We start from the raw sequence: 14248 nt of genomic DNA on the forward strand, positions 1-14248 counted from the left end.
TGGTGTATTGCCACAGCGCTAACGATTACTGCATAAACTCATTTATCTATCATTTATTTTAATTTCAATGTTCTCATTGTTTTTGCAATTGACTTCCATTTAGGCAGTGGCAAATAGGCAAACTTCCACCACTTCACAACATACCTCGGCTCTAATTTTGTATAGAACGACCTTCGGATGTAACAGACACTTCCCGCTGAATTATTACAGTCCACCGTAACGAGCACCAATTGTACTAAGGCAAGGAAATGCCACATGGTGAACAGGTCAAACAATGTGGAGCAATCCAACACGAGCACCTAACTTTCCACACAACAGTATACTAAAGGGACACTAAAGGTTAATATTAAGTCAAGCTAAAGTGATAGATTAATGGTTGAGAATCTCTGAGTCGTCAATATTATCGAGAACAGAACCTTAATAACCGAGAAACTGAGGTAAATGCAGGACAAGATTAGAGATTCTCCCCGGACATTCAAGTACTTGCCTGATGACGAAAGCACTCCTGTGAAATTCTGTCACTAGTACACTACCACTCCTTGCAAAAAACATCATTGTATTGTATTGTAAGACGAAATAAAATGCTACTTGTACAGTTCTATTTCGTTTTTATAAAGAGGAACTAATTGAAATTACCCTTGACAATGGCGCGGGCGGTCAAAAGGATTCGTTTTCGTTCCACTCTGCGCCGCCCGTGCTTTCGCGTTTGAGTAGTTTTGTTATCGCGCACTGGTGCGATGGTTTTGCCAGCTCGCAAAACTCGCACAAACTGCAAGTAGCAGAGAACTTCCATGTTATGTCGCGGGATGCCCGAACGGTCTACGCCACTTGACAAAGAGCAGCTGCAGCAGCGAATCAACCACTCTGTCTTGGCTCAGTGCTGCCGTCTGTCGGGCGCTGTTTTACTAACCGACGGCAGCAAAGGGTGGTGATGGTGTATGCAACGTCGCCACTCCCCCGGTTGGGCGGGGGGAGATTTGAATTTCTAAAAACGTATTTGAACCCTTCAGATGCATTTTTTTTGTAAATTAAATCCTCCCTTGGCATGAAACAACTGTTGCAAAGTTTCTGGAATGGTATTTAAACAGTCCACGTCGACTTAGTACTTGCCTTTAGTGTCCCTTTAAACCAACTCTGCCAAGGGAAAGTTCTAGTGCGTCACTTTGGCACCTTAGCTCTTATATTACATCCATTCTGTGCTGTCTGCAACAAAACAGGCCAGCTTTTATAGTAAATAGCCACTCAAGCTTGCATTTCAGAGCACAAGCTGCTGCTAAAGGTAGTTTAAGATTGGGCTAGTTGGTGGTAGTACTCCATTCCTGGACTCCTAATGTACAACACAAAACGCATGAGACAAACACTACCACTGCTTGACTTACGAGTGCTGCCGCTGCCTGGTGGTGTCCCGGGTGGTGCTGGTGGTGTTCTTCCTCCAGGTGGGGGGCAGGTGTGAGCTGCTGCTGGAGGTGAGGGTGGTGCAGGGGTGTCATCGGATGGTGACCCATCATGGCCACCTGCTGCTGTTGCTGCTGCTGCATCTGGTATGCCGCTGCGTAGTCAGGCACCGGCGTGTGCGGTGGAGGAGGCGGCTGGGCATAGGTGTAGTCGGCAGGTGTGGGCCAGCCGTCCTGCAGGGGTGTCTGCGGCTGGGGCTGCTGGTACTCCTGCTGGTGCGGTGGGACCATGCTTGCCACGGCAACGGAGGCATAGGGGTCGACGGAAGGTGGGCCTAAGTGGCTGGGAGGGCCACCGTGGGGAAAGTCGGGTGCGCCAAGGTCGTAGTGGTGAGCCGGCTGCTCATTGCCCGCCCCATGCGGACCCACAAGGTCGTCTTCCAAGCGTCGCCGCTTTGTGTGGTGCCCTGAATGCCAGAAGAAAGGAGCAGCGTCACAAGCCCATTCTGAAGAAGGCCGGAGATGTTATTCACGGTCAATCAGGAAACGATTGTGAATGCGATTCCCTTTCGGAGGTACTATGTCACATGGCGTGGCATCAGGCATGTCTCGCCCACCACTGTAGCCTGTGGCTATGGCATTGCACTGCGCTGAGCTCAAGGTTGTGGATTCAATTTGCATTTTGACGGCAGTAAAATACAAGAATGTTTGTGTACTTATGTAGTTAAGCCTCGATATAATGAAGCTGATAAAATCGGCAATTTGGTTTGTTATATTGAAATCTTGTTATTAGAATTCCACCTTTTATCCAAGTATGGTTGCCAATGGACTTTTCTGACATGTAGAGACCACAAAATTTTCTAATTATTGGCAATCAGAAAAAGCACATTTGGAAAAAAAAAATTCCCTTTGTTGAATTTTAGAATTGGCTACAAAAGGCACGGTTTCATGCTCTGTCTATATCTTCACATCGGCTGCACGAAGCGAAGCCAGCCTCGTTTTCGCGTTTACTCTATCCCCGCAGCTGATGGTGTCGCCCACAGCGGGACGATGTTACTGTATAATGAAAAGTGCGAGCAGTGTGGAGCGAATGCTTTGTCTGCCTCTCACTTCAACAAGTCTCCGAAACTCGACATTATACAACCTCCAGTACTAAACATGCTGGAGAACCACACACACACAATGCCACGACACCTCAGTATGCCCACACTCTTAGCACATGCGGCAGATTACGGCACATGCGGCAGATTACAAGGTAGAGTACATGCAGGCTGCATATGCACTTAGCCATGGCCACGCTAGAACGAGAGACATGTGCCAAACAACACCAACCCCCTACATTACCGCAAACGAATGCAAGACTCCAGTGTTGCAATTCACTGCAGCTCACCCTCTCCTCACCACCACGACAAACCAGTGCAGTAGGCTCTGCGGGCTCCCTTTACAATGAAATTGAAAGGCCCTTGTAAATTCGTCTCGCCACTAACTCAACCTAGCACAAACTCACCGAATCTGTGGGTAACTAAACAAATGTGCTTGTACCTTCCAGCTTATCGTATAATTCATTTCAACAGTGCTTCCATCTCGGGGAGTCTATTGTGCACAACAGCTGAGTAAGGCTTTTGGAAAGCTGGAAAGCTGAAAAACTACTCTACTCCGCAAGAGCTGCAAACTCTTAATTAAATGACCAGAGTTTACACTGTTGCATGCCTTCAGCTAATCATGTTTCAGTGTACGACAGATGGCTAAGCCAGTAGAGGCAGACATTACAAAAACTTGTTGGCAGGCACACTTTTCATCAGTACCACTTGAATATTGCATAACTGCCCTGTTCCTCGAGAGTACAGGCAAGATGAATACGGCTAACTTCAGGAATGCCTGTTCACACAAGGTAACGGTGCCACAAAATTTGGCTGCGTGCCATGTTGAAGCATGCTGCTCCAAGGGAACGGGGGTATGAGCATTGCTGGAAGGGCAAAACTCCCTCCACTCTTTTCTTGAGAGCGTCAGTTTGGAGACTACTCATGCATTGCGGCTCACACTGAACATGACAGTACCAACGTCCCTACTACAAGGCAACCGAAGTGAAAATTCACCTTTTTGTTTTCCCCTAAATTTTACGTGTACTGACAAGCTCCTTGAAAACTCTATCCTTTCTCTGATGCTAAACGGCCTGAGAAATGCTTGAGCTCAGCTGCTGCAAGAAGCAAGCATCCTCACCCAGGCTGTTCTCCTGCATGTGGTCCTCATGCTGCGGCATCTGCTGCGGCTGCTCAACGATGGTGTCCTGCTCATCTTCAAGCTGCTGCAGCAAATGCTCCTCCCCAGCGGCCAGCTCGTTTTCGACGGAGCGCGTCGTCAGGTGCCGCTGGTAGAGGCGGGAGAGGGCTTTGGACAGGATCGGCCGGCCGGGCAGCGCGAACAGCTTCTCGACGCCCCCGGTCTCTTTCCAGTGCATGAGGCGCTTCGTGGGCGGCGCCAGGTCCAGCGTGGTCACAATGTCGCTCGTGTCCGACAGCTGGGACTTCATCTCCTCGCCCGAGATGTTCTTCACCTCGTCGACGATCAGCTTGCGCTTCCGCTTGGCACGGGCTTTCTCCACGCCTGCAGCGGGATGGACACATTCGAGCTCACAGGGTGGCAGTGGTTCGAGAAATCAAATCGAATTGGGGAGTTGAAACATTTGAAAGCAATGCACGGGGGAAGAACAATGTGCACTCATACGTCAATACAAAACTGACACCAATAACTTGAAACGTTCTGCACATCAAGCCATTAGATCGCAATGTAGACAGAATGTACAAACAAGACATACAGTTATAGTATCTGACGGCACAACAATATGCTTCTGAAGTATGGTGCACACAGTGAAGTCTTGTGAGGGACTGTCAACATGTGCATTTGCTATCTCTACAGCAGCGGTCCATTCTAGAGTGCTTCTCTAAGACTATGCTATATTATCACCAAGAGCAGCATTAAAGCACAGAATATGGAATGTTGCCGTCTGTGCATTGCAGAGCTTCAAAAGGGAATTAAAGGGACCAATTCAGTGTGGAAGTTACATGTCTACTTGCTACTGTGAAATCTTGATATAACGAACTTCAGAGGACTGCGTAATATTGTTCGTTATGCTGAACGATCGTTATAGTGAGAGCCCCAAAATGAACCATTCCATTCACCAACCTATCAGTTCATAAGTTGTCCCCATATGAGCTATCCACGAAAACGTCTGTTAGCTCTCAGCACGTGCTATTGTTGTTTTTCATAGATTCCGCCACAATGCACCACCGAAGCACCGTATAACGTGAGTGACACGCACAATACAGACACTGACACCGAGAAAACTGCCGACAAAAAGGTAGCTCCATATCGCCTCCAAAGCGTAATGTTTCTTGCTTTTTGTTTGTTTTCACATTTCTTGCCGTGGACACCGCAACTGTCTTGCTCGAAGCGGACGCGTTAACTACATCGAAGCGCATGCGCGCCTAGACGACATCGTCTGCAAAATGCAAAGTGCGACCGTGTGGCATGCCTGCGAGTACGGAGGTTACGTTTCACCGCAGTCACAGCTAGTACGGCCGCAGAAAGAAGTACAAAAGAAAGAGACGTGCGCAGAAAGAACGGTGAAAGAAGGAAAGGACATGCCTCCGTTGCTAGGCAACACTCTTTTGGGCGGAGAATGCACTCGCAGAACCTGATGAGGCGTTGCCTCCGCTCGCCCCCTTTACTTTTTTCTCAGGCGCTGTCTCAGGCTTTGCAAACCCATGCGGAACCCATGTGCTGCAACGTCCACTCTATGCGTCTTGTCGTCTGCTAGCCTACTGTTTCTGCTGCCATAAAGGATACACAGAAATCTAAGAATCCCTAGATTTTGTAATATTAGTTCATAGTACTGAGACGTTAACATCACAGGGAAACTGAATAACAATCGTTATTCTGAAAAGCTCGGTATTCTGAAGTTGGTAGCACTGAAATATTTTTACGCTAAACTAAAAGAAGTCGGCAGGGGATTTCTGAAAAGTTTGTCAATGTAGTGTTTGTAGTAACGAGGTTTCATTGTATTACTTGTTCCTTGCTCTTATTCAGCAGTGTTTTTTCAGTCTGTCTTACCTTCTCTCTTTTCAGTAACTCTCACTTTTCTCCCAGAAACAAACTTCTATGTGTGACAGCTCTCCCTACCTTGGACAATGGTGTCTAACGGCGCCAGGGCAAAGCTCTCATCCTCGTTGTTGAGCAGCGTCGTCTGCTCTCCAGGCCCAGCATCCACGCCACCCATCTGAGCTGAATCCACAGAGGGCGGCTGCGGAGGTGGGGGCATTGCAGCTTCGTCCTGCTGTTGCTGATCGAGCAGGCCTTCGTCCACACCGGGCATCGCCGAAGAGGAGGACGGACCGGCCGCTCCAGCAGCCGCCGACGTCGTCGCACCCCCATCGAGGTCCCTGGCATCACCGACAGAGCTCCCAGGACTGGACGGCCCTGATGGAGCACCCATTGACGGAGGGCCCATATCTGCAGCAAAGTGTTCATTATTTTAATTATGGAATTTTAAGTGCCAGAACCACAACCTGATTATGAGGCACGCTGTAGTGGGGGATTCCAAATTAATTTTGACCACCTGAGGTTTTTTTACTGTGCACCCAAATCAAGTACAAGAGCGTTTTTGCATTTCGCCTTCATCGAAATGTGGTCACCAGGGCCAGGATCTAACTTACAACCTCGCGCTCGGCCGCGTAACACCATAGCCACTATGCTACTGCAGCGGGTCACAGTATAGCGTGTGTAGATTGTTATAGCAGGAGCAAAAGAACAAAGAAATCTTCAGATTGATGATATGAGACTAGTACTGAGGCTATGCTGACACTGTGCAAGGTTAGGGCCAGTTTTAAGGACAATCATTGAGCCATACGGATTACCTTCACGTTGCCAAAGTGCGTCAACCTGACCAATTGTATTTTACGACATTCTTCTTGCACATAAAAGGGCCGCACTTATCAAGTTCATATGAAGGCTTAGAAGCACTTATATCTTAATTTGATGCTAAAGTCATTGTTAATCAATGCCATTACCATAACATCATGACACAGAACAAAAATTGCTGACATCATGTAGCAATAAGGCTAGGTAAGATGATGTTGCTCTTGAAGAAGTAAACACAGGTTGTCTACCTAAAGTTGACATTCCCAAATTCCCTGAGTTTTCAAGGTTTTCCCTGAGTCATCATCATCATCAGCAGCAGCATGGCTATGCCCACTGCAGGGCAAAGGCCTCTCCCATACTTCTCCAACTACCCCAGTCATGTGTGAATTGTGGCCATGTTGTCCCTGCAAACTTCTTCATCTCACCCGTCCACCTAACTTTCTGCCGCCCCCTGCTACGCTTCCCTTCCCTTGGAATTCAGTCCGTAACCCTTAATGACCATCGGTTATCTTCCCTCGTCATTACATGTCCTGCCCATGCCCCCCCATTTCTTTTTCTTGCTTTCAACTAAGATGTCATTAACTCGCGTTTGTTCCCTCACCCAATCTGCTCTCTTCTTATCCCTTAACGTTACACCCATTCTTCTTTCCATAGCTTGTTGTGTCATCCTCAATTTAAGTAGAACCTTTTCGTAAGCATCCAGGCTTCTGCGCCGTAGGTGAGTACTGGTAAGACACAGCTGTTATATACTTTTCTCTTGAGGGATAATGGCAACCTGCTGTTGATGGTCTGAGAATGCCTGCCAAACGCACCCCAGCCCATTCTTATTCTTCTGATTATTTCCGTCTCATGATCCGGATCCGCCGTCACTACCTGCCCTAAGTAGATGTATTCCCTTACAACTTCCAGTGCCTCGCTGCCTATTGTAAATTGCTGTTCTCTTCCGAGACTGTTAAACGATACTTTAGTTTTCTGCAGAATAATTTTTTAGACCCACTCTCCTGCTTTGCCTCTCCAGGTCAGTGAGCATGCATTGCAACTGGTCCCCTGAGTTACTAAGCAAGGCAATATCATCAGCGAATCGCAAGTTTCTAAGGTATTCTCCATTAACTTTTATCCGTAATTCTTCCCAATCCAGGTCTCTGAATACCTCCTGTAAACACGCTGTGAATAGCATTGGAGAGATCGTATCCCCCTTGCCCGACGCCTTTCTTTATTGTGATTTTGTTGTTTGCTGCATAGAGGACTAGGGTGGCTGCGGAGCCGCTATACATATCTTTCAGTATATTTACATACGGCTCGTCTACACCCCGATTCCGTAATGCCTCCATGACTACTGAGGTTTCGACTGAATCAAACGCTTTTTCGTAATCAATGAAAGCTATATATAAGATTTGGTTATATTCTGCACATTTTTCTATCACATGATTGATAGTGTGAAAATGGTCTATTGTTGAGTAGCCTTTACGAAATCCTACCTGGTCCTTTGGTTGACAGAAGTCTAAGGTGTTCCTGATTCTATTTGCGATTACCTTATTAAATACTTTGCAGGCAATGGACAGTAAGCTGATCAGTCTATAATTTTTCAAGTCGTTGGTGTCCCCTTTCTTATGCGTTAAGATTATGTTGGCGTTCTTCCAAGATTCCGGTACAATCAAGGTCATGAGGCATTGCATATACAGAGTGGCCAGTCTTTCTAGAACAATGTTCTCGCCATCCTTCAACAAATCTGCTATTACCTGATCCTCCCCAGCTGCCTTCCCCCTTTGCCTAGCTCCCAAGGTGTTCTTTACTTCTTCCGGCGTTACTTGTGGGATGACAAATTCCTCTAGACTACTCTCTCTCACATTATCGTCGTGGGTGCTACTGGTACTGTATAAATCTCTATGGAACTCCTCAGCCACTTGAACTATTTCATGCATATTAGTAACGATATTGCCGGCTTTGTCTCTTAATGCATACATCTGATTCTTGCCTATTCCTAGTTTCTTCTTCACTGCTTTTAGGCTTCCTCCGTTCCTGAGAGCATGTTCAATTCTATCCATATTATACTTCCTTATGTCAGCTGTCGTACGCTTGTTGATTAACTTGGAAAGTTCTGCTAGTTCTATTCTAGCTGCAGGGTTAGAGGCTTTCATACATTGGCGTTTCTGAATCGGATCTTTCGTCTCCTGTGATAGCTTACTGGTATCCTGTCTAACAAAGTTACCACCGACTTCTACTGAACTGCCCATAAAACTGTTGTTCATTGCTTCAACACTAAGGTCCTCTTCCTGAGTTAATGCCGAATACCTGTTCTGTAGCTTGATCCGGAATTTCTCTCGTTTCCCTCTTACCGCTAACTCATTGATTGGCTTCTTATGTACCAGTTTCTTCCGTTCCCTCCTCAAGTCTAGGCTAATTTGAGTTCTTACCATCCTATGGTCACTGCAGCACTTGACGAGCTCGTCCACATCTTGTATGATGCCAGGATTGCAGAGTATGAAGTCTATTTCATTTCTAGTCTCACCATTTGGGCTCCTCCACGTCCACTTTCGTCTAACCCGCTTGCAGAAGAAGGTAGTCATTATCCGCATACTATTCTGTTCTGCAAATTCTACTAATAACTCTCCCCTGCTATTCCTAGAGCCTATGCCATATTCCCCCACTGACTTGTCTCCAGCCTGCTTCTTGCCTACCTTGGCATTGAAGTCGCCCATCAGTATAGTGTATTTTGTTTTGACTTTACCCATCGCCGATTCCACGTCTTCATAAAAGCTTTCGACTTCCTGGTCATCACGACTGGATGTAGGAGCGTGGACCTGTACTACCGTCAATTTGTACCTCTTATTAAGTTTCACAAGACCTGCCACCCTCTCGTTAATGCTATAGAATTCCTGTATATTACCAGCTATATCCTTATTAATCAGGAGTCCGACTCCTAGTTCTCGTCTATCTGCTAAGCCCCGGTAGCACAGTACACGCCCGCTTTTCAGCACTGTATATGCTTCTTTTGTCCTCCTAACCTCACTGAGCCGTATTATATCCCATTTACTACCCTCTAATTCCTCCAATAACACTGCTAGACTCGCCTCACTAGATAACGTTCGAACGTTAAACGTTGCCAGGTTCAGATTCCAATGGTGGCCTGTCTTTCTCAATAGCTGTTACATCAACCTCGACTGTCTTGACACATTCTCAGCCCGCGCACGACACCTCAGTGTTGCACTTCACCGCTTTAAAGAATTCATTTTGGTTTAGGTGACGGGCACCTGCACCTCGGCGTCGGCCAACACTTTCTTTTTGAGCTCAAGTTCCTTCAAAGAAGCGGCGGCACACTTCCTTTCCCGTTCATTCCTCAATCTGTAGGTCCTTTGTTTTCTTGTTAATCTTCTGCAGCGCGTTCACCACACGGAGCATTTCAAGCATCCTCTTGCACAGTTGTACAAAGACAAAAAATTTTGAGAACCTCCTTTTTCTTTCAAGGCGCCAAATCTCAGGTTGTTCATGACCCACTGCACTACTTCGCCAGGTTTCCCAACAGAGCAAATACACTTACCATACATGTCATCATCATCATCACTCTCGTCAACGGGCCGGGCGTCGGGGACGGCTGGTGCGGGTCCCGGAGCGCCCAAGGGCCCATCCCGGTCTGACCCGCTGGTGTCTAAGGGCACGTGTCCCAGTGGCGCGTCGTCGAAGAGGCCCGCTGGCTCAAACAAGCCACTCGGTTCACCCTCTGCACACACACACACAACATTCAAGACCAAAGCTAACACCCACACAGTTCTACGCAACAACACCCAATTTATCGTATTTGACACGCTCAGCATGATACCTTAAAATGCTGATTTACCGTAGTTACTATGGGTGTACAAATACCCAGCAGCAGACTTTGTGATGAATGAATATCAGAAAATGTATCACAAAGCTTAATACTAGTTACACATTTTTGACAAAAAACACAGTGCTGCCGATGCTTGGGAGTCTCCTGGCATTGCATAACAAAAATGAGGAACTTAGGCACACAGAAATAATTATATACAGTTCAGTCTACTCTTACAAAACAGAATTTCAATTTAGTATGCCAGCCTTGATTACAGCTCAGTTCTAGCATGTGAAGGTCTGGAAAATATATTTTCATCAATAGATTGTTTGTTGAATAGAAACAAGTTCTCTTTTTCCCTCTGAAGCTAAAGAATTAGTGATGCTATGTTGTACCAACCATCAAGGAGGTTCTCAGTTTAGTGAACCTGTGTTTTACGGCAATGTTTTATTGCATAGAAAGTTCTGCTTTCCAGATTTCCTCCAAGATACACAACGGCTTTGCCATGTTTACGGCAGGTGCATTTTCGTAAGGCCCAATCTGTGCGACTGACAAACGCATGGACTGTGCATCACACGAGTCCATCACCGTTCCGCGCACGTAGCCATCGTTGGTGCTGTGTGGGTCATGTGTAGTTGGCGCTGACGGTAGAGAGCAGGTGCCTTTTCGTTGTCAGGTTCAGCATGATTTGCCACCTGTCAAATGTTCCTAAATCGGGAGGGTCACAGCAAGTTCGCATGACACTCCCTCCCCCCTCACCCTCCTCATCCATCCACGGTCCATGCAAATGTACACAGGTGTATGGTCAGCACACTAGTCACATGACAATTTCACGCCTGCCGTGTAAATCCAGAACCAGTCTTGTGACAGGTTGCTCAAAGCTACAAAAGGAGACCAACGTGCGCATACAACCCCGCCAGGAACAAGAGGCCACCGTACGGCGTGTAGCAAAGATGGTGACATTCCATGGACAACTTTGTTGCCATTCCTTAAGCCCACTTTTGTTTGTATGGCGGTTTGTCGGCTTTCCAAGCAACGCGCGGCTGCTGAGAATAGATCTGAGTTGGCCCGGCACCAAACCTTAAGGGGGGACACAGCTTTCGCATCGCGAAAAATTACCAAAAAATCAATTTTTCGAACATCACATTTTCAGTTTTTATAACCCTTTTTCTATCTGATATCCAAATATCATCACTGTAAACCACTTAGAAGTGCTCTAAAAGAATTCGTCTTATCAGCCAAGGTGGCGAAAAATCTCGCGGAAATCAAGAAAGAACAGCGTTTTTCAAGCTGCAATATCTCCGGAATGGCGCGACCAAGCGCCGTCATCTTGGTCTCGTTGGAAAGCGCATTTCTCAGTCTTCAAATTTACCACTTCACCGATCTCCTCCATACAGAAATAAGCGCACAAAAAGCAAATGATTGAAGGTCATGCCGGAGTCTGCGATTGGCCGCGCCCGCCACGTGACTCCAGTGCGGTTCACCATTGGCCCGGCGCTCGCATCGTCTGCTCGGCTCTTTGCACCTCGCGAGTCTGGACGTCTCCACTCACCGTAATCTCAACGTGTCAAAACGGGCGCTACGCGGACATTGCAGTAGCGTGGCCAATCCCTACGCTGGTGCACGTTTCAGACTCGCGGCTAAGCATTCCGAGCATCGGCGACGCGGACTTCGCGACCAAGATTCACGTGCGGAATCCTCAGACATGCGGCTAGGCCTTTTAGCACTCGGTGCTTCGGAATTCGTGACGAAGCACATCGCACACGCAATCCTCAGGCACGCGGCTAAACATTTCGCGCATAGAGAATCTCCGACTCAGCGACCATGCACATCGCGCGCGGACTTCTCAGACCCTTACCTAAGCATTTCGTGGGGAAACTCGACGGCGCGGCTCCATCTAACCGCTCTCCCTACTGTGACCGCGCTGCTTCGGACGAGCCGTCGACACCCCCCCGCAGAAAATGATCCTGGCAGGCCCGCAGCGCTTGCTCAGACAGCCAATCAGAGGCTCTTGTGCCCTCGTCGTGCAAAATGGCAAAAGTGCGAGTTGTCTTGGTGCTTTTCGGGTCCACTGTGTGTGTTCCTTGTGGGCCTTCTCCCGCAGCGTTGCCGTGATGAAGCGGCAGAATTTGCCTTTTGTCGTGAAGCTCAAAATCATAAATTGGGTCGAACGCGGTGAGAAGTCGGATGTGTTCCCGCAGCGTGAATGATTCCGAGGAACACTCTCAGGGCAATCTTGAAGAATAAGGGGGAAATCAGGGCTAAAGCGGTCAAACTCTCGCCCCGGTGCCCGTGGCGCCCGACGCGTAGGCACGGCCGTGTACGAGTGGTTCATCTGAAAACGCTTCAGCCGTGCCGGCTTCCGCGTGCTCGGTGATGACTGTAAATTCTGATGTTGCCGGAACTTGGAGCGAGCTGTCCGAATTTCCGGAAGCTGTTGACGAATCAACAGTGGACGAGTTTGTGAGTGCAAATGATGGTGTCGCGACCACAGGAGAGCCCGAAAACGAAGACTACATTGCCGACATCATAACAAGCACAAGTGAAAGTGGGCACAATGAGGAAAGCAACGACGGTCCTTTGCCTACATCCTCCGAAGTCATTGGTGCGCTCGCACTAGTCCGGTGCTTCTGCGCGAACGCGGAAGGTTGCGGCCTCAGCTGCTCCCGACTCCTTAGACAATGTGGAGAAGTGCGTGCGTCGCAGGCAGCGAAATTGCCCAAGCAGAAAGAAATGCAGGACTTTTCATGCGAAACTAAGCTAGTTTCATCAATAAAGTGATTTCATAAATGGTATGTGCTTTTATGACATCCAATTATTCAGCAGGCTTATATCGAATTATGCTCTATATCAAACTGATAGGCGTTTTTTTTTGCGAGTTCGATATAGCCGGGTTCGACTGTAGAAAGAACAAAAGACATTGTAAAAGACATTGTTTTCTCAATTATGCACGGAATAATGAACCTACAGAAAAAAATAACTGCATTTTTTGAATCAGGAGAAGCAACTAAATAAGCATGCTAATTTTTATCAAGTTTGGTTCATAAATAAGTAATGATAACTTTTAATCACCACGTCCCCCCTTAACTTTAGTTGCCAACACCCGACGAAGCTGCACCAATTAGGCCTGCAGTAGGGGCAGTGATGAAAATTCGCAGCTGGCCAATGTGGTAACGGTTCGTAAACAGTCACAGAATGCTTGCTGCTAATATGTTCGTACGGATGGCTCATCATCGATTGGTCTGAAAATCACACATACAAGTTAGCTTGGCAGCTATTGAAGCAGCATTTATTTCGTCGCCGTGTGTACGACATGGTCCCCGCATGCCTTTTGGCAGCTAATCGGCCCGATTCACACTTTCCAAAATACATGCTCCTTTTGTTGCCCCTCCACCTGTTCAACATCGCATTGTTGTTTCAATTGGTCCTGTTGGCCTGGGCAGACCTTGTACCGACAGTGTAAGGTGAGGCAGCCTGTCCGCAGCACACTCAATGCTACTTCTGTGCTGAAACCAAAGTAAGGAGCTCGCTTGTGCGGCATCAAGCACAAGGGGTTCCACAGCGCAAACGACATTCAGCACCGTGGGTCTCGACAACGAATAAATCTAACAGTTGAAAAATCTAATATTAGACATTTGATTTGTGAATTGATTTATTCAAATGTTCACCATTCAATTTGGTGACATTCAAGTATAAGCACACCTTTATTGACTCGTGTGTAACTCCTGCACATTTTCCTCTTTCTGTTACTTTACTGGGTGCGGGAATTACACGAGGCAGCCTTATTGCTACGCACTGTAGCCTCAAAGTTCACTCAAACTGCGATGAGAAACAGCAAACGCTCGTAGTTAACCACGAACACATTTACAGTCACAGATCACTTTTTCTGACACGGACAATGTAAAAACAATTTACAAATAATTAGGCAGTCCAAAAAAAACGAAAACTGCAACAATAAAATCGATCTCACTGTTTTTTAGAGTGCCAGCACAGAGGAAAATTTATTTACAGATTTTTTCTCAGTGTTGTGCTCAACTTAAATGTAGTTTACTTAAACACTTATAATGCAGAGGCCGAGGGCGCGTTTCACGTTCACCCGTCATGCAGCCCGACATGCGTCGCCGATTGTCAC

At 47.2% G+C, this 14248-nt stretch overlaps 1 protein-coding gene across 3 annotated transcripts in view; it reads right to left on the reverse strand.

Moving 5' to 3' along the window:
* The window catches only part of vtd (RAD21 cohesin complex component verthandi), a 57021-nt gene that overhangs the window by 20979 nt on the left and 21794 nt on the right, over positions 1-14248 (reverse strand). For all 3 annotated transcript variants that reach the window (XM_075689990.1, XM_075689991.1, XM_075689989.1), the window contains exons 5-8: positions 9850-10029; positions 5574-5903; positions 3615-3998; positions 1380-1861 (exon numbers count right to left, since the gene is read on the reverse strand). In XM_075689990.1, the coding sequence (XP_075546105.1) occupies positions 1380-1861; positions 3615-3998; positions 5574-5903; positions 9850-10029 (1376 nt within the window). The remainder of the gene's footprint in view (positions 1-1379; positions 1862-3614; positions 3999-5573; positions 5904-9849; positions 10030-14248) is intronic.

This window comes from Dermacentor variabilis, chromosome 4 (assembly GCF_050947875.1).
Source record: "Dermacentor variabilis isolate Ectoservices chromosome 4, ASM5094787v1, whole genome shotgun sequence".
Lineage (NCBI taxonomy): Eukaryota > Metazoa > Arthropoda > Arachnida > Ixodida > Ixodidae > Dermacentor > Dermacentor variabilis.